Here is a 27,761-nt window from a genome sequence, read left to right as displayed (position 1 = left end):
TGGCCAGTGCCACCAGGTGACGTCAGAGACTCCTGCTGATAGGCTCCTTCAGGTGTTAGTAGCCTTTCCTCTCTCCTAGGTAGCCAAACCCTCTTTTCTGGCTATTTAGGGTCTCTGTCTCTGGGGAAACTTTAGATAACGAATGCATGAGCTCAGCCGAGTTCCTCTGCATCTCTCCCTTCACCTTCTGATAAGGAATCGACCGCTGACCGCGCTGGAAGCCTGCAAACCTGCAACATAGTAGCAAAGACGACTACTGCAACTCTGTAACGCTGATCCTGCCGCCTTCTCGACTGTTTTCCTGCTTGTGCATGCTGTGGGGGTAGTCTGCCTCCTCTCTGCACCAGAAGCTCCGAAGAAATCTCCCGCGGGTCGACGGAATCTTCCCCCTGCAACCGCAGGCACCAAAAAGCTGCATTACCGGTCCCTTGGGTCTCCTCTCAGCACGACGAGCGAGGTCCCTCGAATCCAGCGACGCTGTCCAAGTGACCCCCACAGTCCAGTGACTCTTCAGCCCAAGTTTGGTGGAGGTAAGTCCTTGCCTCACCTCGCTGGGCTGCATTGCTGGGAACCGCGACTTTGCAGCTACTCCGGCCCCTGTGCACTTCCGGCGGAAATCCTTCGTGCACAGCCAAGCCTGGGTCCACGGCACTCTAACCTGCATTGCACGACTTTCTAAGTTGGTCTCCGGCGACGTGGGACTCCTTTGTGCAACTTCGGCGAGCACCGTTTCACGCATCCTCGTAGTGCCTGTTTCTGGCACTTCTCCGGGTGCTACCTGCTTCAGTGAGGGCTCTTTGTCTTGCTCGACGTCCCCTCTCTCTTCAGGTCCAATTTGCGACCTCCTGGTCCCTCCTGGGCCCCAGCAGCGTCCAAAAACGCCAAACGCACGATTTGCGTGTAGCAAGGCTTGTTGGCGTCCTTCCGGCGGGAAAACACTTCTGCACGACTCTCCAAGGCGAGAGGGATCTGTCCACCAAAGGGGAAGTCTCTAGCCCTTTTCGTTCCTGCAGAAACCTCAGCTTCTTCTGTCCAGTCGAAGCTTCTTTGCACCCGCAGCTGGCATTTCCTGGGCATCTGCCCATCTCCGACTTGCTTGTGACTTTTGGACTTGGTCCCCTTGTTCCACAGGTACCCTAGATTGGAAATCCACAGTTGTTGCATTGCTGGTTTGTGTCTTTCCTGCATTATTCCTCTAACACGACTCTTTTGTCCTTAGGGGAACTTTAGTGCACTTTGCACTCACTTTTCAGGGTCTTGGGGAGGGTTATTTTTCTAACTCTCACTATTTTCTAATAGTCCCAGCGACCCTCTACAAGGTCACATAGGTTTGGGGTCCATTCGTGGTTCGCATTCCACTTCTGGAGTATATGGTTTGTGTTGCCCCTATCCCTATGTTTCCCCATTGCATCCTATTGTAACTATACATTGTTTGCACTGTTTTCTAAGACTATACTGCATATTTTTGCTATTGTGTATATATATCTTGTGTATATTTCCTATCCTCTCACTGAGGGTACACTCTGAGATACTTTGGCATATTGTCATAAAAATAAAGTACCTTTATTTTTAGTATAACTGTGTATTGTGTTTTCTTATGATATTGTGCATATGACACTAGGTGGTACTGTAGTAACTTAACACGTCTCCTAGTTCAGCCTAAGCTGCTCTGCTAAGCTACCATTATCTATCAGCCTAAGCTGCTAGACACCCTATACACTAATAAGGGATAACTGGGCCTGGTGCAAGGTGCAAGTACCCCTTGGTACTCACTACAAGCAAGTCCAGCCTCCTACAAGAGCACATGCACTTTAGCTATGATTAGCAGTGGTAAAGTGCCCAGTGTCCTAAAGCCAAGAAAGAGGGTCAGAAAAATGGGAGGAGAAAGGCAACAGATTTGGGGCTGACCCTGCAGAGAGGACCATTTCCAACTTCAGGAAAGGATTTGGCTGTGACTGACTTCAAGGGACGCCGACCCCTGTGTCCAGGAGCGCCTCACCGAGTTTGTGGGGAGATGTTCTCCCCTTGACAAGGTGTATATGATTTATATACATATATTCTGAAGATAGGGAGGTCAGCGTGCACGCCACTGGTGCAGGTGATCCTGTGCCACAGCCTTTCACTGCTGGGCACTGGGGGCTTGTGTGGAAGTGGCCTCTCTTCCTGTGTTATGAAAGTGTTGGAGGATCCACGAACGCGGAGTGAAAGAGTAAAGTGCCTTGTGCCACGTCACACCTACATCAGGGCCTGGTCACTGTGGGGCTGCTAGGCCACACCCACATCAGAGCCTGGTCACTGTGGGGCTGCTAGGCCACACCCACATCAGGGCCTGGTCACTGTGGGGCTGTATACAAGTGTCCCGTGCCTTGTGCCACGCCACACCCACATCAGGGCCTGGTCACTGTGGGGCTGCTAGGCCACACCCACATCAGAGCCTGGTCACTGTGGGGTTGCTAGGCCACACCCACATCAGGGCCTGGTCACTGTGGGGCTGCTAGGCCACACCCACATCAGGGCCTGGTCACTGTGGGCCTGCTAGGCCACACCCACATCAGGGCCTGGTCACTGTGGGGCTGTATACAAGTGCCCCGTGCCCCGTGCCTTGTGCCACGCCACACCCACATCAGGGCCTGGTCACTGTGGGGCTGCTAGGCCACACCCACATCAGGGCCTGGTCACTGTGGGGCTGTATACAAGTGCCCAGTGCTTGTGCCATGTGACCCCCACATCAGGGCCTGGTCACTGTGGGGCTGTGTACAGGTGCCCAGTACCTTGTGCCACGCCACACCCACATCAGGGCCTGGTCACTGTGGGGCTGTGTACAAGTGCCCCGTGCCTTGTGCCACGCCACACCCACATCAGGGCCTGGTCACTGTGGGGCTGCCACGCCACACCCACATCAAGGCCTGGTCACTGTGGGGGTGTGTACAAGTGCCCGGTACCTTGTGCCACGTGACACCCACATCAGGGCCTGGTCACTGTGGGGCTGTGTACAAGTGCCCCGTGCCTTGTGCCATGTGACCCCCACATCAGGGCCTGGTCACTGTGGGGTGTGTACAAGTGCCCAGTACCTTGTGCCACGTGACACCCACATCAGGGCCTGGTCACTGTGGGGTGTATACAAGTGCCCCGTGCCTTGTGCCATGTGACCCCCACATCAGGGCCTGGTCACTGTGGGGCTGTGTACAAGTGCCCAGTGCCTTGTGCCACGCCACACCCACATCAGGGCCTGGTCACTGTGGGGGTGTGTACAAGTGCCCGGTACCTTGTGCCACGTGACACCCACATCAGGGCCTGGTCACTGTGGGGTGTATACAAGTGCCCCGTGCCTTGTGCCATGTGACCCCCACATCAGGGCCTGGTCACTGTGGGGCTGTGTACAAGTGCCCAGTGCTTGTGCCATGTGACCCCCACATCCGGGCCTGGTCACTGTGGGGCTGTGTACAAGTGCCCACGTCCTTGGGTGGGCACAGGGCGCTTGTCGCACTTTGTGTGCCCTGAGGGGTGTAAACTGTGTGGGGCTCGTCTGGTTCTGTGGCTGCACCCCACCTCACCAGAGAGGTTGTGTCCCGGCTTCTCGTCCTCTCCTTTGGGGGTGCGGGCGGAGGAACCCCTAAACTACAGATGGTCCTTACCAGGGACCTTTCAGAGCCTCAGTGGGGTGACCCCAGCAGTACTGTGCTTCCCCTCGGCCCTTCTGAGGGGTGCCTCATTGTGTGCACCGTGCTCTGGGCGCTTGCTGTGTGAATGTAGCGCCTCATAGGCCTGGCTTCGGTGCGCTGTCTGCTGCACACCGTGTGCTCCTCGGCGGCGCCTTTGATGCTGTGAGCGCCCCCTGCTCCGGTGGGGGCTGAGGGGGAGGGGTGGCTGGGGGGCTTGGGTGGGAGAGGGGGGGGGGGGGGGTTCTGGAAGTTTCCAGGTCCGGCTCCTTGGCCCCTCACCTTGGAGATTTAGTTGTCAAACACTGGAGGTGGGGACAGGATTGGGGGGTGGGGGTACATGGATGGGGGGGGGGGGGGGTTGGGGCAGGGGCCGAGGAGGGGTGCCAGCTGCTAAAGGGATGCTTAGAGACGAGTCCCCTCCCCCCCCCCCCATGCCAGGGTGTGAGAAAGTAGCCTCTTTCTAGCCTTGTTACCCCCACTTTGGGCCTGTTTGTGAGTGTATGTCAGGGTGTTTTCACTGTCTCACTGATATCCTGCTTGCCAGGGCCCAGTGCTCATAGTGAAAACCCTATGTTTTCAGTATGTTTGTTATGTGTCACTGGGTCCCTGCTAGTCAGGACCCCAGTGCTCATAAGTTTGTGGCCTATATGTGTTCCCTGTGTGGTGCCTAACTGTCTCACTGAGGCTCTGCTAACCAGAACCTCAGTGGTTATGCTCTCTCATTTCTTTCAAATTGTCACTAACAGGCTAGTGACCAATTTTTACCAATTTACATTGGCTTACTGGAACACCCTTATAATTCCCTAGTATATGGTACTGAGGTACCCAGGGTATTGGGGTTCCAGGAGATCCCTATGGGCTGCAGCATTTCTTTTGCCACCCATAGGGAGCTCTGACAATTCTTACACAGGCCTGCCACTGCAGCCTGAGTGAAATAACGTCCACGTTATTTCACAGCCATTTTACACTGCACTTAAGTAACTTATAAGTCACCTATATGTCTAACCTTTACCTGGTAAAGGTTAGGTGCAAAGTTACTTAGTGTGAGGGCACCCTGGCACTAGCCAAGGTGCCCCCACATTGTTCAGAGCCAACTCCCTGAACTTTGTGAGTGCGGGGACACCATTACATGCGTGCACTACATATAGGTCACTACCTATATGTAGCTTCACAATGGTAACTCCGAATATGGCCATGTAACATGTCTAAGATCATGGAATTGCCCCCTCTATGCCATCCTGGCATTGTTGGTACAATTCCATGATCCCAGTGGTCTGTAGCACAGACCCTGGTACTGCCAAACTGCCCTTCCTGGGGTTTCACTGCAGCTGCTGCTGCTGCCAACCCCTCAGACAGGCATCTGCCCTCCTGGGGTCCAGCCAGGCCTGGCCCAGGATGGCAGAACAAAGAACTTCCTCTGAGAGAGGGTGTGACACCCTCTCCCTTTGGAAAATGGTGTGAAGGCAGGGGAGGAGTAGCCTCCCCCAGCCTCTGGAAATGCTTTGTTGGGCACAGATGTGCCCAATTCTGCATAAGCCAGTCTACACCGGTTCAGGGACCCCTTAGCCCCTGCTCTGGCGCGAAACTGGACAAAGGAAAGGGGAGTGACCACTCCCCTGACCTGCACCTCCCCTGGGAGGTGTCCAGAGCTCCTCCAGTGTGCTCCAGACCTCTGCCATCTTGGAAACAGAGGTGCTGCTGGCACACTGGACTGCTCTGAGTGGCCAGTGCCACCAGGTGACGTCAGAGACTCCTTCTGATAGGCTCCTTCAGGTGTTAGTAGCCTATCCTCTCTCCTAGGTAGCCAAACCCTCTTTTCTGGCTATTTAGGGTCTCTGTCTCTGGGGAAACTTCAGATAACGAATGCAAGAGCTCATCCGAGTTCCTCTGCATCTCTCTCTTCACCTTCTGATAAGGAATCGACTGCTGACCGCGCTGGAAGCCTGCAAACCTGCAACATAGTAGCAAAGACGACTACTGCAACTCTGTAACGCTGATCCTGCCGCCTTCTCGACTGTTTTCCTGCTTGTGCATGCTGTGGGGGTAGTCTGCCTCCTCTCTGCACCAGAAGCTCCGAAGAAATCTCCCGTGGGTCGACGGAATCTTCCCCCTGCAACCGCAGGCACCAAAAAGCTGCATTACCGGTCCCTTGGGTCTCCTCTCAGCACGACGAGCGAGGTCCCTCGAATCCAGCGACTCTGTCCAAGTGACCCCCACAGTCCAGTGACTCTTCAGTCCAAGTTTGGTGGAGGTAAGTCCTTGCCTCACCTCGCTGGGCTGCATTGCTGGGAACCGCGACTTTGCAGCTACTCCGGCCCCTGTGCACTTCCGGCGGAAATCCTCTGTGCACAGCCAAGCCTGGGTCCACGGCACTCTAACCTGCATTGCACGACTTTCTAAGTTGGTCTCCGGCGACGTGGGACTCCTTTGTGCAACTTCGGCGAGCACCGTTTCACGCATCCTCGTAGTGCCTGTTTCTGGCACTTCTCCGGGTGCTACCGGCTTCAGAGAGGGCTCCTTGTCTTGCTCGACGTCCCCTCTCTCTGCTGGTCCAATTTGCGACCTTCTGGTCCCTCCTGGGCCTCAGCAGCGTCCAAAAACGCTAACCGCACGATTTGCAGCTAGCAAGGCTTGTTGGCGTTCTTTCGGCGGGAAAACACTTCTGCACGACTCTCCACGGCGAGAGGGATCCGTCCACCAAAGGGGAAGTCTCTAGCCCTTTTCGTTCCTGCAGAAACCTCAGCTTCTTCTGTCCAGTAGAAGCTTCTTTGCACCCGCAGCTGGCATTTCCTGGGCATCTGCCCATCTCCGACTTGCTTGTGACTTTTGGACTTGGTCCCCTTGTTCCACAGGTACCCTAGATTGGAAATCCACAGTTGTTGCATTGCTGGTTTGTGTCTTTCCTGCATTATTCCTCTAACACGACTACTTTGTCCTTAGGGGAACTTTAGTGCACTTTGCACTCACTTTTCAGGGTCTTGGGGAGGGTTATTTTTCTAACTCTCACTATTTTCTAATAGTCCCAGCGACCCTCTACAAGGTCACATAGGTTTGGGGTCCATTCGTGGTTCGCATTCCACTTTTGGAGTATATGGTTTGTGTTGCCCCTATCCCTATGTTTCCCCATTGCATCCTATTGTAACTATACATTGTTTGCACTGTTTTCTAAGACTATACTGCATATTTTTGCTATTGTGTATATATATCTTGTGTATATTTCCTATCCTCTCACTGAGGGTACACTCTAAGATACTTTGGCATATTGTCATAAAAATAAAGTACCTTTATTTTTAGTATAACTGTGTATTGTGTTTCTTATGATATTGTGCATATGACACTAAGTGGTACTGTAGTAGCTTCACACGTCTCCTAGTTCAGCCTAAGCTGCTCTGCTAAGCTACCATTATCTATCAGCCTAAGCTGCTAGACACCCTATACACTAATAAGGGATAACTGGGCCTGGTGCAAGGTGCAAGTACCCCTTGGTACTCACTACAAGCCAGTCCAGCCTCCTACACAGGGTGAGCTCAGTCCTGCTGCGGTGGTTGGTGACTGAGCGCCAAGAGGCCCTGCAGGGCAGGGAGGGGATGGAGGCTTGAGTTGGGGTACCCAGGAGGGAGGGGTGTGCCTCAGTACTGGAGCAGCCCAGTGTGGCCCCTAGTACTGGGGGTGCCTGGAGAGCTGCGGGGTCAAAGGGCACTGGGGGTCAGTCATGCATCTTATTCATTCTTTTAATGGGGCCTGCAGGGTTGGGGGCATCCGCGGAGCTTTGTGGCCCCCCGCCAGTGTGGGATTTGTAGGGGTACTGACTGTACGGTGAGGGGCCTCGGCCTGGGGGGGGCTCTGAGCAGAGCTGTTTGTGTGAGCTGTGTAAGAGCCACGGTACTCGGTGTGCTGAGATGTGTAAGGGCCACGGTACTGGGTATGTAAGGGCCTCAGTACTGGGTGTACTGAGCTGTGTAAGGGCCACGGTACTGGGTGTGCAGTGTAAGGGCCACGGTACTAGGTGTGCAGGGTAAGGGCCAGAGTACTGGGTGTGTAAGTGCCACGGTACTGGATTTGCTCAACTGTGGAACAGCCACGGCACTGGGTGTGTAAGGGCCACGGTACTAGGTGTGCTGAGATGTGTAAGGGCCACGGTACTGGGTGTGCTGAGATGTGTAAGGGCCACGGTACTGGGTATGTATGGGCCTCAGTACTGGGTGTACTGAGCTGTGTAAAAGCCATGGCACTGGGTGTGCTGAGCTGTGGAAGGGCCACGGCACTGGGTAAGGGCCACGGTACTGGGTGTGTAAGGGCCACGGTACTGGGTGTGCTGAGCTGTGTAAGAGCCACGGTACTGGGTGTGTAAGGGCCACGGTACTGGGTGTGCAGTGTAAGGGCCACGGTAATGGGTGTGTAAGGGCCACGGTGCTGGGTGTGCAGTGTAAGCGCCACAGTACTGGGTGTGAAGGGCCACGGTACTGGGTGTGCTGAGCTGTGTAAGGGCCACAGTACTGGGTGTGCTCAGCTGTGTAAGGGCCACAGTACTGGATGTGTAAGGGCCACGGCACTGGGCGTGCTGAGATGCGGAAGGGCCACAGTGCTAAGTGTGTAAGGGCCATGGTACTGGGTGTGCAGTGTAAGGGCCACGGTACTAGGAGTGTAATGGCCACAGTACTGGGTGTACTGAGCTGTGTAAGGGCCACGGTACTGGGTGTGCAGTGTAAGGGCCACGGTACTAGGAGTGTAAGGGCCACAGTACTGGGTGTACTGAGCTGTGTAAGGGCCACGGTACTAGGTGTGCAGTGTAAGGGTCACGGCACTGGGTGTGTAAGGGCCACAGTACTGGATGTACTGACCTGTGGAAGGGCCACAGTACTGGGAGTGTAAGGCCCACAGTACTGGGTGAGCTGAATAAGGGTCACAGTACTGGGTGTGCAGTGTAAGGGCCACGGTACTGGGTGTGCTGAGCTGTATAAGGGCCACGGTACTGGGTGTGCAGTGTAAGGGCCACGGTGCTGGGTGTGTAAGGGCCACGGCACTGGGTATGCAGTGTAAGGGCCACAGTACTGGGTGTGTAAGGGCCACGGCACTCTGTGTGCTGAGCTGTGGAAGGGCCACAGTACTGGGAGTGTAAGGCCCACAGTACTAGGTGAGCTGTATAAGGGCCACAGTACTGGGTGTGCTGAGCTATATAAGGGCCACGGTACTGGGTGTGTAAGGGCCACGGCACTGGATGTGCTGAGCTGTGGAAGGGCCACGGTAGTAGGTGTGCAGTGTAAGGGCCACAGTGCTGGGTGTGTAAGGGCCACAGTACTGGGTGTGTAAGGGCCACGGCACTGGGTGTGCTGAGCTGTGGAAGGGCCACAGTACTGGGAGTTTTAAGGCCCACGGTACTGGGTGAGCTGTATAAGAGTCACAGTACTGGGTGTGCAGTGTAAGGGCCACGGTACTAGGAGTGTAAGGGCCACAGTACTGGGTGTGCTGAGCTGTGTAAGGGCCATGGTACTGGGTGTGCAGTGTAAGGGCCACAGTACTGGGAGTGTAAGGCCCACAGTACTGGTGAGCTGTATAAGGGTCACAGTACTGGGAGTGTAAGGCCCACGGTACTGGTGAGCTGTATAAGGGCCACAGTACTGGTGAGCTGTATAAGGGTGACAGTACTGGGAGTGTAAGGCCCACGGTACTGGTGAACTGTATAATGGCCACAGTACTGAGTGTGTAAGGCCCACAGTACTGGTGAGCTCTATAAGGGCCACAGTACTGGGTGTGCTGAGCTATATAAGGGCCACGGTACTGGGTGTGTAAGGGCCACGGCACTGGATGTGCTGAGCTGTGGAAGGGCCACGGTAGTAGGTGTGCAGTGTAAGGGCCACAGTGCTGGGTGTGTAAGGGCCACAGTACTGGGTGTGTAAGGGCCACGGCACTGGGTGTGCTGAGCTGTGGAAGGGCCACAGTACTGGGAGTTTAAGGCCCATGGTACTGGGTGAGCTGTATAAGAGTCACAGTACTGGGTGTGCAGTGTAAGGGCCACGGTACTAGGAGTGTAAGGGCCACAGTACTGGGTGTGCTGAGCTGTGTAAGGGCCATGGTACTGGGTGTGCAGTGTAAGGGCCACAGTACTGGGAGTGTAAGGCCCACAGTACTGGTGAGCTGTATAAGGGTCACAGTACTGGGAGTGTAAGGCCCACGGTACTGGTGAGCTGTATAAGGGCCACAGTACTGGTGAGCTGTATAAGGGTGACCGTACTGGGAGTGTAAGGCCCACAGTACTGGTGAGCTGTATAAGGGTCACAGTACTGGGAGTGTAAGGCCCACGGTACTGGTGAGCTGTATAAGGGCCACAGTACTGGTGAGCTGTATAAGGGTGACCGTACTGGGAGTGTAAGGCCCACAGTACTGGTGAGCTGTATAAGGGCCACAGTACTGGTGAGCTGTATAAGGGCCACAGTACTGGTGAGCTGTATAAGGGTGACAGTACTGGGAGTGTAAGGCCCACGGTACTGGTGAGCTGTATGAGGGCCACAGTACTGGTGAGCTGTATAAGGGCCACAGTACTGAGTGTGTAAGGCCCACAGTACTGGTGAGCTCTATAAGGGCCACAGTACTGGGTGCCCGTCGGAGCTGCAGGGCTGGGGCCCCAGTACTAGAGCCGCCAGTACGGACGCTCTCTGGGCTGCAGAAGCCTCGAGTGAAGATGTGATGAAGCCTCTGCCCCCGGCTGGAGGGAGGGGCTAGAAGCTTCCCCCCCCCCCCCCGGACCACCCAAGGGGCAAGACTCGGGGCGGGACCATGTGTGGCCCCTACATGGAGCCACAGCACGGCCTGGTGTAAGCAGGAGCCGCCAGTGCAGCGCTTCTAGGCGCTGCCGGTCTGATGATGAAGGGAATGTGCCGAGGATTACACACGGGTCGAGCGGGGCAGCCGGGATTATACACTAGGAGCTTGGTTTACGCTTTGTGCGAGCGCTAGATGGGTCTCTGTCCCTCCTCTCTCCTCCTCTCTCTCCTTCACCCTCTCTCTGTCCCTCCTCTCTCCTCCTCTCTCTCCTTCACCCTCTCTCTGTCCCTCCCTCTCTTTCTCTCGCGCTCTCTTCCTCTCTCTCTCTCTCTCCTTCTCCTTCTTTGTCCCCCCTCTCCCTCTCTCTGTCCCCCCTCTCCATCTCTCTGTCCCTCCCTCTCTCTCCCCCCCCCCACTTTCTCTCTTTTTGTTTCTCTCTCACCATGCCGGGATGTCTGTGGGCACCATGCCCTAATGTCTGTGGGCCCCATGCCCTAATGTCTGTGGGCCCCATGCCTGGATGTCTGTGGGCCCCATGCCTGGATGTCTGTGGGCCCCATGCCTGGATGTCTGTGGGCCCCATGCCCGGATGTCTGTGGGCCCCATGCCTAGATGTCTGTAGGTCTCATGCCCGGATGTCTGTGGGCCCCATGCCCGAATGTCTGTGGGCCCCATGCCCGAATGTCTGTGGGCTCTGTATGTCTGTGGGCACCATGCCTGGATGTCTGTAAGCCCCATGCCTGGATGTCTGTAGGCCCCATGCCTGGATGTCTGTGGGCTCTGTATGTCTGTGGACCCCATGCCAGGATGTCTGTGGGCCCCATGCCCGAATGTCTGTGGGCTCTGTATGTCTGTGGGCCCCATGCCCGAATGTCTGTGGGCTCTGTATGTCTGTGGGTCCCATCCCTGGATGTTTGTCGGCTGTGTATGTCTGTGGGCCCCATGCCTGGATGTCTGTGGGCCCTGGATGTCTGTGGGCCCCATGCCTCGATGTCTGTGGGCTCTGTATGTCTGTGGGTCCCATCCCCGGATGTCTGTGGGCTCTGTATGTCTGTGGGCCCCATGCCTGGATGTCTGTGGGCTCTGTATGTCTGTGGGCCCCATGCCTGGGTGTCTGTGGGCCCCATGCCTGGGTGTCTGTGGGCCCCATGCCTGGGTGTCTGTGGGCCCCATGCCCGAATGTCTGTGGGCTCTGTATGTCTGTGGGTCCCATCCCTTGATGTCTGTCGGCTGTGTATGTCTGTGGGCCCCATGCCTCGATGTCTGTGGGCCCCATGCCTGGATGTCTGTGGGCTCTGTATGTCTGTGGGCCCCATGCCCGGATGTCTGTGGGCCCTATGCCTGGATGTGTGGGTGTCTGCGGGGTTTGAGTCATCGACAGGGTTTGTGTGCGACAAGTGGTGTTTGTGCAGAGGTGTGATTGCTTCTAGTACAGGAGAGGGCGCTGCAGGACTGAGCTGTGCTTGGGTCCCAGTGTGTGGGCAGTGTATGTGGGCAGAGCTGCTCTTCTCACATTGGGCAGTGGGCTCGGGGGTGGTTGGGCGGTGGGGCTTCGGGTAGTGTACTCGTGCACATGGCAGGATGGCACCTCTCCCCCCCGGAGTATGATCTCACCCCAGGGCTGGCAGGATGGCATCTCTGCCCCTCTCCCCCTGCAAGGAGGGCAGTAAGGCCTCCTCCCAGGGCCGGCAGGATGGCACCTCTGCCCCCCCCCCGGAGTATGATCTCACCCCAGGGCTGGCAGGATGGCATCTCTGCCCCTCTCCCCCTGCAAGGAGGGCAGTAAGGCCTCATGCCAGGGCCGGCAGGATGGCACCTCTGCCCCTGCCCCTTGCAGTGAGGCCTCATCCCTGGGCACCGCGATGGCACCTCTGCCCCTCTCCCCCTGCAGTGAGGCCTCATCCCTGGGCACCACGATGGCACCTCTGCCCCTCTCCCCCTGCAGTGAGGCCTCATCCCTGGGCACCACGATGGCACCTCTGCCCCTCTCCCCCTGCAGTGAGGCTTCATCCCAGGGCCAGCAGGAGGGCAGGAAGTGCTGCTGCAGGAAGCAGATATCAGGTGCAGGCCGGGCTGCTGGGCCCTGATAAGGCCCCCAGGAAGTTGTAGCTCGTGAAGGGTCTTGGGAGTGCGCCAGACAGGAAGTCCAGGGGGCTGGTGGGGGGCGACAGATGACCCCCAGGGCAGGAGCTGCACACGCACACTTCATGCGCTCCAGATAAGGCACAGACATTGCACTGATGTGTGCAGTCAGCCCCCCACCACCCCATCTGCAGACATCCCGAAGACCCCACCCTCCTCCCACTACCTTGAGGTAGGCTGCATAGCTCCTCGTGTACCAGGCCCCTGCCAGGCGCTACCCTGTGCCCATGTTATTTGAGAAGCCAAGTATTACATGCTGGGCACGCCTGGGGTAACGGTTCGCAGCCACAAATCACCCCACAAATCCACTGACAGTCACCAAATACAGACTGAGAGGCAACTCAGACCAACAACCACAAATCAAACCACAAACGGTTACCAAATACGGACTGAGAGGCAACGCAGACCAACAACCACAAATCAAACCACAAACCCACTGACGGTCACCAAATACAGACTAAGAGGCTATGCAGACCAACAACCAGAGATCAAACCACAAACCCACTAACGGCCACCAAATACGGACTGAGAGGCAGCCCAGACCAACAACCACAAATCAAACCACAAACCCACTGACTGCCACCAAATACTGACTGTGAGGCAACCCATACCAACAACCACAAACCCACTGACGGTCACCAAATACAGACTGAGAGGCTACGCAGACCAACAACCAGACATCAACCCACTGACGGCCACCAAATACAGACTGAGAGGCAACGCAGACCAACAACCACAAATCAAACCACAAACCCACTGACGTTACCAAATACAGACTGAGAGGCAACGCAGACCAACAACCACAAATCAACCACAAACCTACTGACGGTCACCAAATACAGACTGAGAGGCTACGCAGACCAACAACCAGACATCAACCCACTGACGGTCACCAAATACAGACTGAGAGGCAACGCAGACCAACAACCACAAATCAAACCACAAACCCACTGACGGTTGCCAAATGCAGACTGAGAGGCAACCCAGACCAACAACCACAAATCAAACCCCAAACCCACTGACGTCAGGCAACCCAGACCAACAACCACAAATCAAACCACAAACCTACTGACGGCCACCAAATACGGATGGAGAGGCAAAGCAGACCAACAACCAGAGATCAAACCCACTGACGGTCACCAAATACAGACTGAGAGGCAACTCAGACCAACAACCACAAATCAAACCACAAACCCACTGACTGCCACCAAATACAGACTGTGGGGCAACGCAGACCAACAACCATAAATCAACCACAAACCCACTGACGGTCACCAAATACAGACTGAGAGGCTACGCAGACCAACAACCAGACATCAACCCACTGACGGTCACCAAATACAGACTGTGAGGCAACCCAGACCAACAACCACCAATCAAACCACAAACCCACTGACGGTTACCAAATACAGACTGAGAGGCTACGCAGACCAACAACTAGAGATCAAACCACAAACCCACTGACGTTACCAAATACAGACTGAGAGGCAACGCAGACCAACAACCACAAATCAAACCACAAACCCACTGACGTTACCAAATACAGACTGAGAGGCAACCCAGACCAACAACCACAAATCAACCCACAAACCCACTGACGGTCACCAAATACAGACTGAGAGGCAGCGCAGACCAACAATCACAAAGCAAACCACAAACCCACTGACTGCCACCAAATACAGACTGAGAGGCAACGCAGACCGACAACCACAAACCCACTGACGGTCACCAAATACAGGCTTAGAGGCAACGCAGACCGACAACCACAAATCCACCACAAACCCACTGACGGTCACCAAATACAGACTGAGCGAAGTAGATATCGAAAGCTACAGATGAACCTCAAACCCAGGGGCGCTCACCAAATACTGACTGAGTCTGCCAACAGGGTTTCTTGAGAGTGGCGGAGGCTGAGAGACTGTTTCTCCTGGGGAGGTGTTTCCAAAGTCTCGGCCGGGGGTAGGTGAGCCTGGCCTGGCAGCTTGGGTGGACTGTTACTGATGGACCAGGCCTGCTTTACATGAGGGTGGTTGTTGTCTGGGGACCAGGCGGTAAAAACCAGTGCCCGGAGAGCGCCCAGAGCAAGTGCCAGAGGCAGAGAGGAATTCAAGCTTTGCACCCTCACATTGTGCTGTTCCTCTGTGTGATACCTGTGCCCCAGGTGTGGTCCCTGTGCCCCAGGTGTGGTCCCTGTGCCCCAGGTGTGGTCCCTGTGCCCCAGGTGTGGTCCCTGTGCCCCAGGTGTGGTCCCTGTGCCCAGGGAGGTGTGGTCCCTGTGCCCAGGGAGGTGTGGTCCCTGTGCGGTCCCTGGGCCCCAGCTGTGGTCCCTGGGCCCCAGCTGTGGTCCCTGTGCCCCAGGTGTGGTGCCTGTGCCCCAGGGGTGGTGTCTGTGACCAGGGAGGTGTGGTCCCTGTGCCCCAGGTGTGTTGCCTGTTCCCAGGTGTGGTCCCTGTGCCCAGGGAGGTGTGGTCCCTGTGCCCAGGGAGGTGTGGTCCCTGTGCCCAGGGAGGTGTGGTCCCTGTGCCCAGGGAGGTGTGGTCCCTGTGCCCAGGGAGGTGTGGTCCCTGTGCCCAGGGAGGTGTGGTCCCTGTGCCCCAGGTGTGGTCCCTGTGCCCCAGGTGTGGTGCCTGTACCCTGCTGTGGCCCCTGGGCCAAGCTGTGGCCCCTGGGCCAAGCTGTGGTCCCTGGGCCCAGGTGTGGTGCCTGTGCCCCAGGTGTGGTGCCTGTGCCCCAGGTGTTTTCACTGTGCCCCAGGTGTTTTCACTGTGCCCCAGGTGTGGTCCCTGTGCCCAGGGAGGTGTGGTCCCTGTGCCCAGGGAGGTGTGGTCCCTGTGCCCAGGGAGGTGTGGTCCCTGTGCCCAGGGAGGTGTGGTCCCTGTGCGGTCCCTGGGCCCAGCTGTGGTCCCTGGGCCCAGGTGTGGTGCCTGTGCCCCAGGTGTGGTCCCTGTGCCCCAGGTGTGGTCCCTGTGCCCCAGGTGTGGTCCCTGTTCCCAGGTGTGGTGTCTGTGCCCCAGGTGTGTTGCCTGTTCCCAGGTGTGGTCCCTGTGCCCAGGGAGGTGTGGTCCCTGTGCCCAGGGAGGTGTGGTCCCTGTGCGGTCCCTGTACCCTGCTGTGGCCCCTGGGCCCAGCTGTGGCCCCTGGGCCCTGCTGTGGTCCCTGGGCCCAGCTGTGGTTCCTGTGCGGCCCCTGTGCCCAGCTGTGGTCCCTGTGCCAAGGTGTGGTCCCTGTGCCCAGGAAGGTGTGATCCCTGCTGTGGTCCCTGTTCCAAGGTGTGGTCCCTGTGCCCAGGAAGGTGTGGGCCCTGCTGCGGTCCCTGTGCCCTGCTGTGGTGCCTGTGCCCAGGTGTGGTGCCTGTGCCCCAGGTGTTTTCACTGTGCCCCAGGTGTGGTCCCTGTGCCCAGGGAGGTGTGGTCCCTGTGCCCAGGGAGGTGTGGTCCCTGTGCGGTCCCTGGGCCCAGCTGTGGTGCCTGTGCCCCAGGTGTGGTCCCTGTGCCCCAGGTGTGGTCCCTGTGCCCCAGGTGTGGTCCCTGTTCCCAGGTGTGGTGTCTGTGCCCAGGGAGGTGTGGTCCCTGTGCCCCAGGTGTGTTGCCTGTTCCCAGGTGTGGTCCCTGTGCCCAGGGAGGTGTGGTCCCTGTGCCCCAGGTGTGGTCCCTGTGCCCAGGGAGGTGTGGTCCCTGTGCGGTCCCTGTACCCTGCTGTGGCCCCTGGGCCCAGCTGTGGTCCCTGTGCCCTGCTGTGGTTCCTGTGCGGCCCCTGTGCCCAGCTGTGGTCCCTGTGCCCAGGAAGGTGTGATCCCTGCTGTGGTCCCTGTTCCAAGGTGTGGTCCCTGTGCCCAGGAAGGTGTGGGCCCTGCTGCGGTCCCTGTGCCCAGCTGTGGTCCCTGTGCCAAGGTGTGGTCCCTGTGCCCAGGAAGGTGTGATCCCTGCTGTGGTCCCTGTGCCCTGCTGTGGTCCCTGTTCCAAGGTGTGGTCCCTGTGCCCAGGATGTTGTGGGCCCTGCTGCGGTCCCTGTGCCAAGGGAGGTGTGTTCCCTGTGCCCAGCTGTGGTCCTGTGCTGTGCTCAGTAAGATTGGACTCCGGTCAGACCTGACGGAGGGGACCCCACAGGCTGAACCCGGTCTTGGGGTGTTCATTGGTGAGGCTGGTAGTTTAGGCTGCAGACTCAGCCCACCCTGCCCCTGGGGTCTCGGTTCAGCCGGTCCTGGGGTGCCGGTGGGTGTCACCCTGTCCTTGTCACACAGACCCCCCCCGGGCTAGGCTTGGTCAGTAAGATGTGGGGGGAGGGAGGCTTCCGATTTTCTGAGGATCAGACTGGCATGAAATGTTTAAGCACATATAGGACCCGCAGGGGGCATGAGGGGGCCGAGGGGGGCGTGGGAAGAGGGAGGTATGCGGATTGGTGGGGGCACTAAGTAAGGGAAATCGCAATATTTTGTAAAATTACCAATATTTTGACGACTGAAAACTGAGAGGGAGTGACGTCGCGATGTTTTCTGTTTTTGTAAAAGTTCCTGGTGGAATCCGGCGGACGCCCCCGCAGACCGACTGACACCCCGGACCCCAATAATCAGATCATTCATTCACTAGGGGGTGTAGCACCCCCGCCCCCCCACATGTCCACCTTGTACCCTCTCAATCCTGTTAGCGCCCCTTGTCATCCCCGCATCCTCATCCCTGGGGGGCACACACTGTGCTAATGAGATCTCCAGCTGCGCCCCTGCCCCCCCCCCCCCCCCCCCCCCACTTCCGCCCTGTCCTAAAACACAAAACCGCTGTGTTTATTTGGAGATGACCTGTCCGGGGGGAGCGGGGGGAGAGTGGAACAAGACTTACAAGGAGGGGGGCGGTCATCCAAACAAGATGGAGCCCATCAGAGGGGCGCTGGGGGCACAAACAAGAGGAGGGAGCCGGGCTCGTGTTACAGGGATCGACTTTCTACCCCCCCCCCCCTTATCCAGCGGTGCCTCCTGGCAGCAGGCATGGGCCCCCCTGAGACCTCCAGACACAAAGGGCTCCATGCCTGGCCCCAGTGAGTCCCCAGACACAGAGGGCAGCACCCATGGGCTCCCCTGAGACCCCCCAGACACAGGGCGGCACGCATGTCCCCCCGGAGACCCGCAGGCGTAGAGGACAGTAAGCATGGACCCCCCTGACACCCCCAGACATAGATGGCAGCACCAGTGGGCCCCCCGTGACCCCAGACACAGATGGCACCACGCATGCCCCCTCGAGGAACCCAGACACAGATGGCAGCACACATGCCCCTCCATGAGACCCCCAGACAGTGTGGTGTCTCAAGGCTGATCCACTCAAGGGCACTCGGACACACACTGCAGAACAGACATCCCTGCCACATGCCCCCTGCAGGGAGAGCTCTGCTGGTGTAGGTGGTCTGTGGTGGGTCTTGTGGGCGCTCGAGGGGACGGGAGTGGGTTCTGCTCTGTGCCACTGATCCATGTGTTGTCATCATTGTGTGTCTCCCAGGTGTGATGTGACGATAACACAGACTTCTTTTCCTTACAGCCCGTGCCCAGAGCAAGGAATGGGGGACGAATTTGACCTCATGGACCACTCGGACCTGTATATCCTGGACTTCAGTATGTGAACAGCGTGAGCCACTGTCCCACTCTCTGCCTGTCCGTCTCTGTCCGGCTCGTCTGCCTCGGCCCCTTTACTGCTTTCATTTTCCACTTTTTGTGTTAAACAAAGTCCTGCTCTAGATTCCTTTTTGTGCTCCAAGTTTTTATCTCAATCCAGTTTTTCGTGTTCAGACAACTTTTTGGAGCAATCTGATAGTCCTCAGTCCTCATTTCAGACACTAACTGTCCGGTTTCAAGTCCTTACCTTTTTCATGATCAGTCTGGTTTCCTTACCTTTCGGTCTGGTTTAGTTTCCTTATCTTTGGTGTCTGGTTTGGTTTCCTTACCTTTCATGTCTCGTTTGGTTTCCTTACCTTTCCATCTAGTTTGGTTTCCTTACCTTTCGTGTCTGGTTTGGTTTCCTTACCTTTCAGTCTAGTTTGGTTTCCTTACCTTTCATGTCTGGTTTGGTTTCCTTACCTTTCATGTCTGGTTTGGTTTCCTTACCTTTTTTCATGTCTGGTTTGGTTTCCTTACCTTCCAGTCTGGTTTGGAGTCCTTACTTTTCGTGTCTGGTTTGGAGTCCTTACCTTTCGTGTCTGGTTTGGGGTCCTTAGATTTCGTGTCTGGTTTGGAGTCCTTAGATTTCGTGTCTGGTTTGGAGTCCTTAGATTTCGTGTCTGGTTTGGAGTCCTTAGATTTCGTGTCTGGTTTGGAGTCCTTAGATTTCGTGTCTGGTTTGGAGTCCTTAGATTTCGTGTCTGGTTTGGAGTCCTTAGATTTCGTGTCTAGCTTGCTTTCCTTAACTTTCACTGTGGTTTGGTTTCCTTACCTTTCGTGCCTGTTTTGGAGTCCTTACCTTTCGTGCCTGTTTTGGAGTCCTTACCTTTCGTGCCTGTTTTGGAGTCCTTACCTTTCGTGCCTGTTTTGGAGTCCTTACCTTTCGTGCCTGTTTTGGAGTCCTTACTTTTCGTGTCTGGCTTGGAGTCCTTACTTTTCGTGTCTGGCTTGGAGTCCTTACGTTTCGTGTCTGGCTTGGAGTCCTTACCTTTGACGTCTGGTTTGGAGTCCTTACCTTTGACGTCTGGCTTGGAGTCCTTACCTTTCGTGTCTGGTTTGGAGTCCTTACCTTTCGTGTCTGGTTTGGAGTCCTTACCTTTCGTGTCTGGTTTGGAGTCCTTACCTTTCGTGCCTTACCTTTCGTGTCTGGTTTGGAGTCCTTACCTTTCGTGTCTGGTTTGGAGTCCTTACCTTTCGTGTCTGGCTTGGAGTCCTTACCTTTCGTGTCTGGCTTGGAGTCCTTACCTTTCGTGTCTGGCTTGGAGTCCTTACCTTTCGTGTCTGGCTTGGAGTCCTTACCTTTCGTGTCTGGCTTGGAGTCCTTACCTTTCGTGTCTGGCTTGGAGTCCTTACCTGTCGTGTCTGGCTTGGAGTCCTTACCTGTCGTGTCTGGCTTGGAGTCCTTACCTGTCGTGTCTGGCTTGGAGTCCTTACCTGTCGTGTCTGGCTTGGAGTCCTTACCTGTCGTGTCTGGCTTGGAGTCCTTACCTGTCGTGTCTGGCTTGGAGTCCTTACCTTTCGTGTCTGGTTTGGAGTCCTTAGATTTCGTGTCTAGCTTGCTTTCCTTAACTTTCACTGTGGTTTGGTTTCCTTACCTTTCGTGCCTGGTTTGGAGTCCTTACCTTTCATGCCTGGTTTGGAATCCCCTTTCGTGTCTGGTTTGGTGTCCTTACCTTTCGTGTCTGGTTTGGAGTCCTTACCTTTCGTGTCTGGTTTGGAGTCCTTACCTTTCGTGTCTGGCTTGGAGTCCTTACCTTTCGTGTCTGGTTTGGAGTCCTTACCTTTCGTGTCTGGTTTGGAGTCCTTACCTTTCGTGTCTGGTTTGGAGTCCTTACCTTTCGTGTCTGGTTTGGAGTCCTTACCTTTTGTGTCTGGCTTGGAGTCCTTACCTGTCGTGTCTGGCTTGGAGTCCTTACCTGTCGTGTCTGGCTTGGAGTCCTTACCTGTCGTGTCTGGCTTGGAGTCCTTACCTGTCGTGTCTGGCTTGGAGTCCTTACCTGTCGTGTCTGGCTTGGAGTCCTTACCTGTCGTGTCTGGCTTGGAGTCCTTACCTTTCGTGTCTGGTTTGGAGTCCTTACCTTTCGTGTCTGGTTTGGAGTCCTTAGATTTCGTGTCTAGCTTGCTTTCCTTAACTTTCACTGTGGTTTGGTTTCCTTACCTTTCGTGCCTGGTTTGGAGTCACCTTTCGTGTCTGGTTTGGAGTCCTTACCTTTTGTGTCTGGTTTGGAGTCCTTACCTTTTGTGTCTGGTTTGGAGTCCTTACCTTTTGTGTCTGGTTTGGAATCCCCTTTCGTGTCTGGTTTGGTGTCCTTACCTTTCGTGTCTGGTTTGGAGTCCTTACCTTTCGTGTCTGGTTTGGAGTCCTTACCTTTCGTGTCTGGTTTGGAGTCCTTACCTTTCGTGTCTGGTTTGGAGTCCTTACCTTTCGTGTCTGGTTTGGAGTCCTTACCTTTCGTGTCTGGTTTGGAGTCCTTACCTTTCGTGTCTGGTTTGGAGTCCTTACCTTTCGTGTCTGGTTTGGAGTCCTTACCTTTCGTGTCTGGTTTGGAGTCCTTACCTTTTGTGTCTGGTTTGGAGTCCTTACCTTTTGTGTCTGGTTTGGAGTCCTTACCTTTTGTGTCTGGTTTGGAGTCCTTACCTTTTGTGTCTGGTTTGGAGTCCTTACCTTTTGTGTCTGGTTTGGAGTCCTTACCTTTTGTGTCTGGTTTGGAGTCCTTACCTTTCGTGTCTGGTTTGGAGTCCTTACCTTTCGTGTCTGGTTTGGAGTCCTTACCTTTCGTGTCTGGTTTGGAGTCCTTACCTTTCGTGTCTGGTTTGGAGTCCTTACCTTTCGTGTCTGGTTTGGAGTCCTTACCTTTCGTGTCTGGTTTGGAGTCCTTACCTTTCGTGTCTGGTTTGGAGTCCTTACCTTTCGTGTCTGGTTTGGAGTCCTTACCTTTCGTGTCTGGTTTGGAGTCCTTACCTTTCGTGTCTGTTTTGGAGTCCTTACCTTTCGTGTCTGGTTTGGAGTCCTTAGATTTCGTGTCTAGCTTGCTTTCCTTAACTTTCACTGTGGTTTGGTTTCCTTACCTTTCGTGCCTGGTTTGGTGTCCTTACCTTTCACGTCTGGCTTGGAGTCCTTACCTTTCACGTCTGGCTTGGAGTCCTTACCTTTCACGTCTGGCTTGGAGTCCTTACCTTTCACGTCTGGCTTGGAGTCCTTACCTTTCGTGTCTGGTTTGGAGTCTTTACCTTTCGTGTCTGGTTTGGAGTCTTTACCTTTCGTGTCTGGTTTGGAGTCTTTACCTTTCGTGTCTTTTTTGGAGTCTTTACCTTTCGTGTCTGGTTTGGAGTCTTTACCTTTCGTGTCTGGCTTGGAGTCCTTACCTTTCGTGTCTGGTTTGGAGTCCTTACCTTTCGTGTCTGGTTTGGAGTCCTTACCTTTCGTGTCTGGTTTGGAGTCCTTACCTTTCGTGTCTGGTTTGGAGTCCTTACCTTTCGTGTCTGGTTTGGAATCCTTACCTTTCGTGTCTGGTTTGGAGTCCTTACCTTTCGTGTCTGGTTTGGAGTCCTTACCTTTCGTGTCTGGTTTGGAGTCCTTACCTTTCGTGTCTGGTTTGGAGTCTTTACCTTTCACGTCTGGTTTGGAGTCTTTACCTTTCACGTCTGGTTTGGAGTCTTTACCTTTCACGTCTGGTTTGGAGTCCTTACCTTTCATGTTTGGTTTGGAGTCCTTAGATTTTGTGTGTAGCTTGCTTTCCTTAACTTTCACTGTGGTTTGGTTTCCTTACCTTTCGTGCCTGGTTTGGAGTCACCTTTCGTGTCTGGTTTGGTGTCCTTACCTTTCGTGTCTGGTTTGGTGTCCTTACCTTTCGTGTCTGGTTTGGTGTCCTTACCTTTCGTATCTGGTTTGGTGTCCTTACCTTTCGTGTCTGGTTTGGAGTCCTTACCTTTCTTGTCTGTTTTGGAGTCCTTACCTTTCATGCCTGGTTTGGAATCACCTTTCGTGTCTGGTTTGGTGTCCTTACCTTTCGTGTCTGGTTTGGAGTCCTTACCTTTCGTGTCTGGTTTGGAGTCCTTACCTTTCGTGTCTGGCTTGCTTTCCTTAACTTTCAGTGTGGTCTGGTTTCCTTACCTTTCTTTCATGTCTGGTTTGGAGTCCTTACCTTTCGTGTCTGGTTTGGAGTCCTTACCTTTCGTGTCTGGTTTGGAGTCCTTACCTTTCGTGTCTGGCTTGGAGTCCTTACCTTTCGTGTCTGGCTTGGAGTCCTTACCTTTCGTGTCTGGCTTGGAGTCCTTACCTTTCGTGTCTGGCTTGGAGTCCTTACCTTTCGTGTCTGGCTTGGAGTCCTTACCTTTCGTGTCTGGCTTGGAGTCCTTACCTTTCGTGTCTGGCTTGGAGTCCTTACCTTTCGTGTCTGGCTTGGAGTCCTTACCTTTCGTGTCTGGCTTGGAGTCCTTACCTTTCGTGTCTGGCTTGGAGTCCTTACCTTTCGTGTCTGGCTTGGAGTCCTTACCTTTCGTGTCTGGCTTGGAGTCCTTACCTTTCGTGTCTGGCTTGGAGTCCTTACCTTTCGTGTCTGGCTTGGAGTCCTTACCTTTCGTGTCTGGCTTGGAGTCCTTACCTTTCGTGTCTGGTTTGGTGTCCTTACCTTTCATGTCTGGTTTATTTTCCTTACCTTTCAGTTTTGTTTCCTCATCTTTTGGGTCTGGTTTAGTTTCTGTACCTCCCGGTCTGGTGTAGAGTCCTGCCCCACGGGTCTAGTTTTTAGTCTTGTCCGGTTGGTCTAGTTTGGACACTGCTACACGTTTGGTCTAGTTTGCAGTCATGTGCATCTGTCTGGTCTTGAGTCCTGCCCTTGTGTCTGATCTGCTTTGGAGTCCAGCTAGTGTGTCTTGTGTCCAGTCCTGTCTGAATGTCTGGTTTGGCCTGAGTTCCTGCTCGCATGCATGATTTCGAGACCTTTGTCCTGCCCACTTGTCGGGTTTGCCTTGGAGTCCTGCCCATGTATGTTGTCCTGCTTGGCTAGTTTTCCAAAGATTCCTGGCCACATGTCTGTTCTGAGGTCCTGCAAAGATGTCTAGTCTGAGTCTTCCCTGCATGTCTGGTTTGTCCTTAACTTCTTATTGCATGTCTGGTGTGTTCTTGAGAGCTAGCCACTGTGTGGTCCGCAGTCGTGTCTGGTGTGGTTTCTCGTCCTCCTTTCAGGTCTGATCTTGAGTCCTGCCGTGTGTCTGGTCTGGAGTTGTCTGGTGTGGTTTCTTGTCCTCCCTTTGTGTCTTTTGTGGAGTCCTTGCTGTGTGTCTGGTCTTGAGTTGTGTCTGGTCAGTTTTCTCGTCCTCGCTCCATGTGTGGTCAGGAGTCCTGGCTGTGTGTCTGGTCTGGAGTCATGTTGGGTGTGATTTCTCGCCCTCCCTTTGTGTCTGATGTGGAGTCCTGGCCGTGTGTCTGGTCCGGAGTTGTCTGGTGTGGTTTCTCATCCTCGCTCCAAGTCTGATGTGGAGTCCTGGCTGTGTGTCTGGTCTGGAGTCATGTTGGGTGTGATTTCTCGCCCTCCCTTTGTGTCTGATGTGGAGTCCTGGCCGTGTGTCTGGTCCGGAGTTGTCTGGTGTGGGTTCTCATCCTCGCTCCAAGTCTGATGTGGAGTCCTGGCTGTGTGTCTGGTCTGCAGTCCTGTCTGGTGTGGTTTCTTTTCCTCGCTCCACATCTGGTCTGGAATCCTGCCCCACGGGTCTAGTTTTTAGTTGTGCCTTGTTGGTCTAGTTTGGACACTGCAACACGTTTGGTCTAGTTTGCAGTCATGTGCATCTGTCTGGTCTTGAGTCCTGCCCTTGTGTCTGATCTGCTTTGGAGTCCTGCTAGTGTGTCTTGTGTCCAGTCCTGTCTGAATGTCTGGTTTGGCCTGAGTTCCTGCTCGCGTGCCTGATCTCGAGTCCTTTGTCCTGCCCACTTGTCGGGTCTCCCTTGGAGTCCTGCCCATATCTGTTGTCCTGCCCATGTATGTTGTCCTGCTTGGCTAGTTTTCCAAAGATTCCTGGCCACATGTCTGGTCTGAGGTCCTGCAAAGATGTCTAGTTTGAGTCTTCCCTGCATGTCTGGTTTGTCCTTAACTTCTTATTGCATGTCTGGTGTGTTCTTGAGAGCTAGCCACCGTGTGGTCTGCAGTCCTTTCTGGTGTGGTTTCTCATCCTCCTTTATGGTCTGATCTTGATTCCTGGCCATGTGTCTTGTCTGAAGTTGTGTCTAGTGTGGTTTCTTGTCCTCCCTTTGTGTCTAATGTGGAGTCCTGGCCGTGTGTCTGGTCTGGAGTTGTGTCTGGTGTGGTTTCTCGTCCTCGCTCCATGTCTGGTCTGGATTCATGTCTGGTGTGATTTCCCGTCCTCGCTCCAAGTCTGATGTGGAGACCTGCCCGTGTATCTGCTCTTGAATAGTGTCTGGTGTGATTTCTCGCCCCCCCCCCTTTTGTGTCTAATGTGGAATCCTGGCCATGTGTCTGGTCTGGAGTTGTGCCTGTTGAGGTTTCTTGTCCTCGCTCCATGTCTGGTCGGGTGTCCTGGCTGTGTGTCTGGTCCGGAGTCACGTCTAGTGTGATTTCTCGCCCTCCCTTTGTGTCTGATGTGGAGTCCTGGCTGTGTGTCTGGTCCAGAGTGGTGTCTGGTGTGATTACCCGTCCTCGCTCCTAGTCTAATGTGGAGTACTGGCCGTGTGTCTGGTCTGGAGTTGTGTCTGGTGAGGTTTCTTGTCCTCGCTCCATGTGTGGTATGGAGTCCTGGCTGTGTGTCTGGTCTGGAGTCGTGTCTGGTGGGATTTCTCATCCTCGCTCCAAGTCTGACGTGGAATCCTGGCGCTGTGTCTGGTCTGGAGTCATGTTGGGTGTGATTTCTCGTCCTCCCTTTGTATCTGATGTGGAGTCCTGGCCGTGTGTCTGGTCCGGAGTTGTGTCTGGTGTGGTTTCTCATCCTCGCTCCAAGTCTGATGTGGCGTCCTGGCTGTGGGTCTGGTCTGCAGTCTTGAGGTACCTGCGGTTGCAGGGCAGTTGTGACCCTGGAGGATGCATAGTTTTGGGTCTTGCAGAAATCTTGCAGGAGCTGCAGAAACAATCCTACCAGAAGCAGACTTGTTTGGTTCCAAAGCAGACCAGCAGCGGATCTACAGGACAGGAGTAGAAGATGTTTTTCAGAGAGTTCCTTGGAGGGTCTTGCTTGACAAATCTGAGGACCCCCCTCGTGGGACCCCTTAAGTAACCCTAAAAGGGCGTTGGTCACTGTCTGAGGTGACACACCTATCATAGGTGGTTAGGGACGTCATCTACCTGGCCTAACCTGGAAGATGCTTCCAGGGTCCACCGCCCATCTTATTTTCAAGATGGCAGAATCAAGCGGCCAACTGGCAGAACTCTGTGCACCTCTCTAGGGGAGGAGCTGGACAGGAGGGTGGTCACTCCCCTGTACTTTGTGCAGTTTTGCGCCAGGGTTCCTGAACTGGTGCAAACCACATTATGCAGGGAGGGCACCAAATGTGCCCTTCATAGCAGTCTGGTGGCACTCAGAGGCCACCCCACCCCAGTTCCTAGACAACTAATACACAAGGGGAGGTGGTCACACCTCTCCCTTGCAGAAAATCCTTTCTTCTGTCTCTCTGGCCTCAGCTAGGCTCACCAGCAGGAGGGCAGAACAGTGTCTAAGGTTGGCAGGGGCTGGCAGCCAAACCCTGTAAGGCTACACAGGCAGAACTGGGGATCCTCTAAGGGACCCCCCAGAGTACAGGGGATCACGCAACCAGCACTGGAATCGACGTAGATGCATGATTCCAGCATGTTTGATACCAAACATGAATAGAGTTTGGAAAAGCCATTATGTAGTTGGACAAGTGTCTAGTACATACCTTGAGATGGCATCCCCACACGTATAAAGCCCAGGGAATGGAGTATGGGGTCTGTATGGGTACCCTACTCATGCAGAGGTACCCTCACACTTAGACATGCACCCTGCCCTGGGGCTGAAGGGCCTACCATAGGGGTGACTTACAGTGTCCACGTACAGTGAGCAGGATACAAGGCAAGCATCATATCTGGGGTGAAAGGCCCATGCACCATTTCACGCAGGCTGCAATGATAGGCCTGCAGACACAGTTTGCACGGGCTCTCATGGGTGGCCGCAGCCCATGAGGGACCCCTGGTGTACCAATGCCCTGGGTACCCAAGTATCATATACTAGGGACTTACATGGATGCATCAGTATAACAGTTGTGGGTGTAAACAGTTTACCAGCAACTAAATTTAGGGGAGAGAGTACAGACACTGGGTCCCTGGCTAGCAAGGTCCCAGTGCACTACAGTCCAAAACACACTGACAGGCAATAAAGTGTAGGGAGGAGGGTACTACAACTAGAACCCAGCGTACTATATACAGAGTCCTGGCCATGTGTCTGGTCTGCAGTCCTGTCTGGTGTGGTTTGTTGTCCTCACTTCGTGCCTGATATAACATCCTTGCCCTATGTCTGGTCCAGAGTCTTGTCTGGTGTAGTTTCTCATCCTTGCGCTATGTCTGGTCTGGAGTACTGTCGGTGTCTGGTGTGGAGCCCTGGCCGTGTGTCTGGTCTGGTTTCTCGTCCGGAGTCGTGTCTGGTGTGGAGCCCTGGCCGTATGTCTGGTCTGCAATCCTGTCTGGTGTGGTTTCTCGTCCTCGTTCTATGTCTCGTCTGGAATCCTGTCGGTGTCTGGTGTGGAGCCCTGGCCGTGTGTCCGGTGTGGAGCCCTGGCCGTGTGTCTGGTCTGCAGTCCTGTCTGGTGTGGTTTCTCCTCCTCGTTCTAGGTCCCGTCTGGCGTCCTGTCGGTGTCTGGTGTGGAGCCCTGGCCGTGTGTCTGGTGTGGAGCCCGGGCCGTGTGTCAGGTCTGCAATCCTGTCTGATGTAAATTCTCATCCTTGCTCCGTGTCTGGTATGGTTTCTCGTCCTCATTCCATGTCTTGTCTGGAATCCTGTCGGTGTCTGGTGTGGAGCGCTGGCTGTGTGTCCGGTGTGGAGCCCTGGCCGTGTGTCTGGTGTGGAGCCTGGGCCGTGTGTCAGGTCTGCAGTCCTGTCTGATGTAAATTCTCATCCTTGCTCCGTGTCTGGTGTGGTTTCTCATCTTGACCTTGAGTCTGGTTTGACATTGTAGCCATGTGTCGAGCAGGACCATCTGTGCACTCTGGTTCATTGAGACATGGATAATTCCTGCCTTTGTGAGGTGGTGAGGGGTACTGGTGGTCTAAGTCCTGGCCATGCGTTAGGGTAGGCTTGCGTCGAGTCCTGAAGGGGTCTATGGGTCTGGTTTGAGGCAGGTCCTGGGGGTCAGTGGGCTCTCCTCAGTACCTCAGGTTCTCCTGTTCAAAGCACCAGAAACCTCTCTTATTGGTGTTAGTGCTTTTTCATGTTTCACACTCTTGGTAGCGGTCCTGTAGGGCGACATGTGCACAAAGACACTGAAGTAACAAGAAAGCGCAGACAATCTGATTTAATTACCATTTGGAAAGCATTTCCTTCCCAGATAAAGGTTTCAAGTTTACCTGAAAGGCTGGGGGAAGGAATCTAAAATATCT

General features: G+C 54.9%; 1 protein-coding gene across 6 annotated transcripts in view; it reads left to right on the top strand.

The window, feature by feature from the left end:
- Nucleotides 1–27,761, top strand: part of KLHDC3 (kelch domain containing 3) — a 344,468-nt gene that overhangs the window by 305,499 nt on the left and 11,208 nt on the right. For 4 of the 6 annotated variants that reach the window (XM_069236428.1, XM_069236426.1, XM_069236427.1 and 1 more), the window contains exon 9: nt 18,089–18,162. In XM_069236428.1, the coding sequence (XP_069092529.1) occupies nt 18,089–18,162 (74 nt within the window). Of the gene's footprint in view, nt 1–18,088; nt 18,176–27,761 lie in introns of all 6 variants that reach the window. The other 2 variants (XR_011203919.1, XM_069236430.1) reach the window with 1 other exon arrangement.

This window comes from Pleurodeles waltl, chromosome 5, assembly GCF_031143425.1.
Source record: "Pleurodeles waltl isolate 20211129_DDA chromosome 5, aPleWal1.hap1.20221129, whole genome shotgun sequence".
Lineage (NCBI taxonomy): Eukaryota > Metazoa > Chordata > Amphibia > Caudata > Salamandridae > Pleurodeles > Pleurodeles waltl.
The sequence above is the reverse complement of the archived record's forward strand: the minus strand, read 5'-3'. Positions and strand labels throughout refer to the sequence as shown.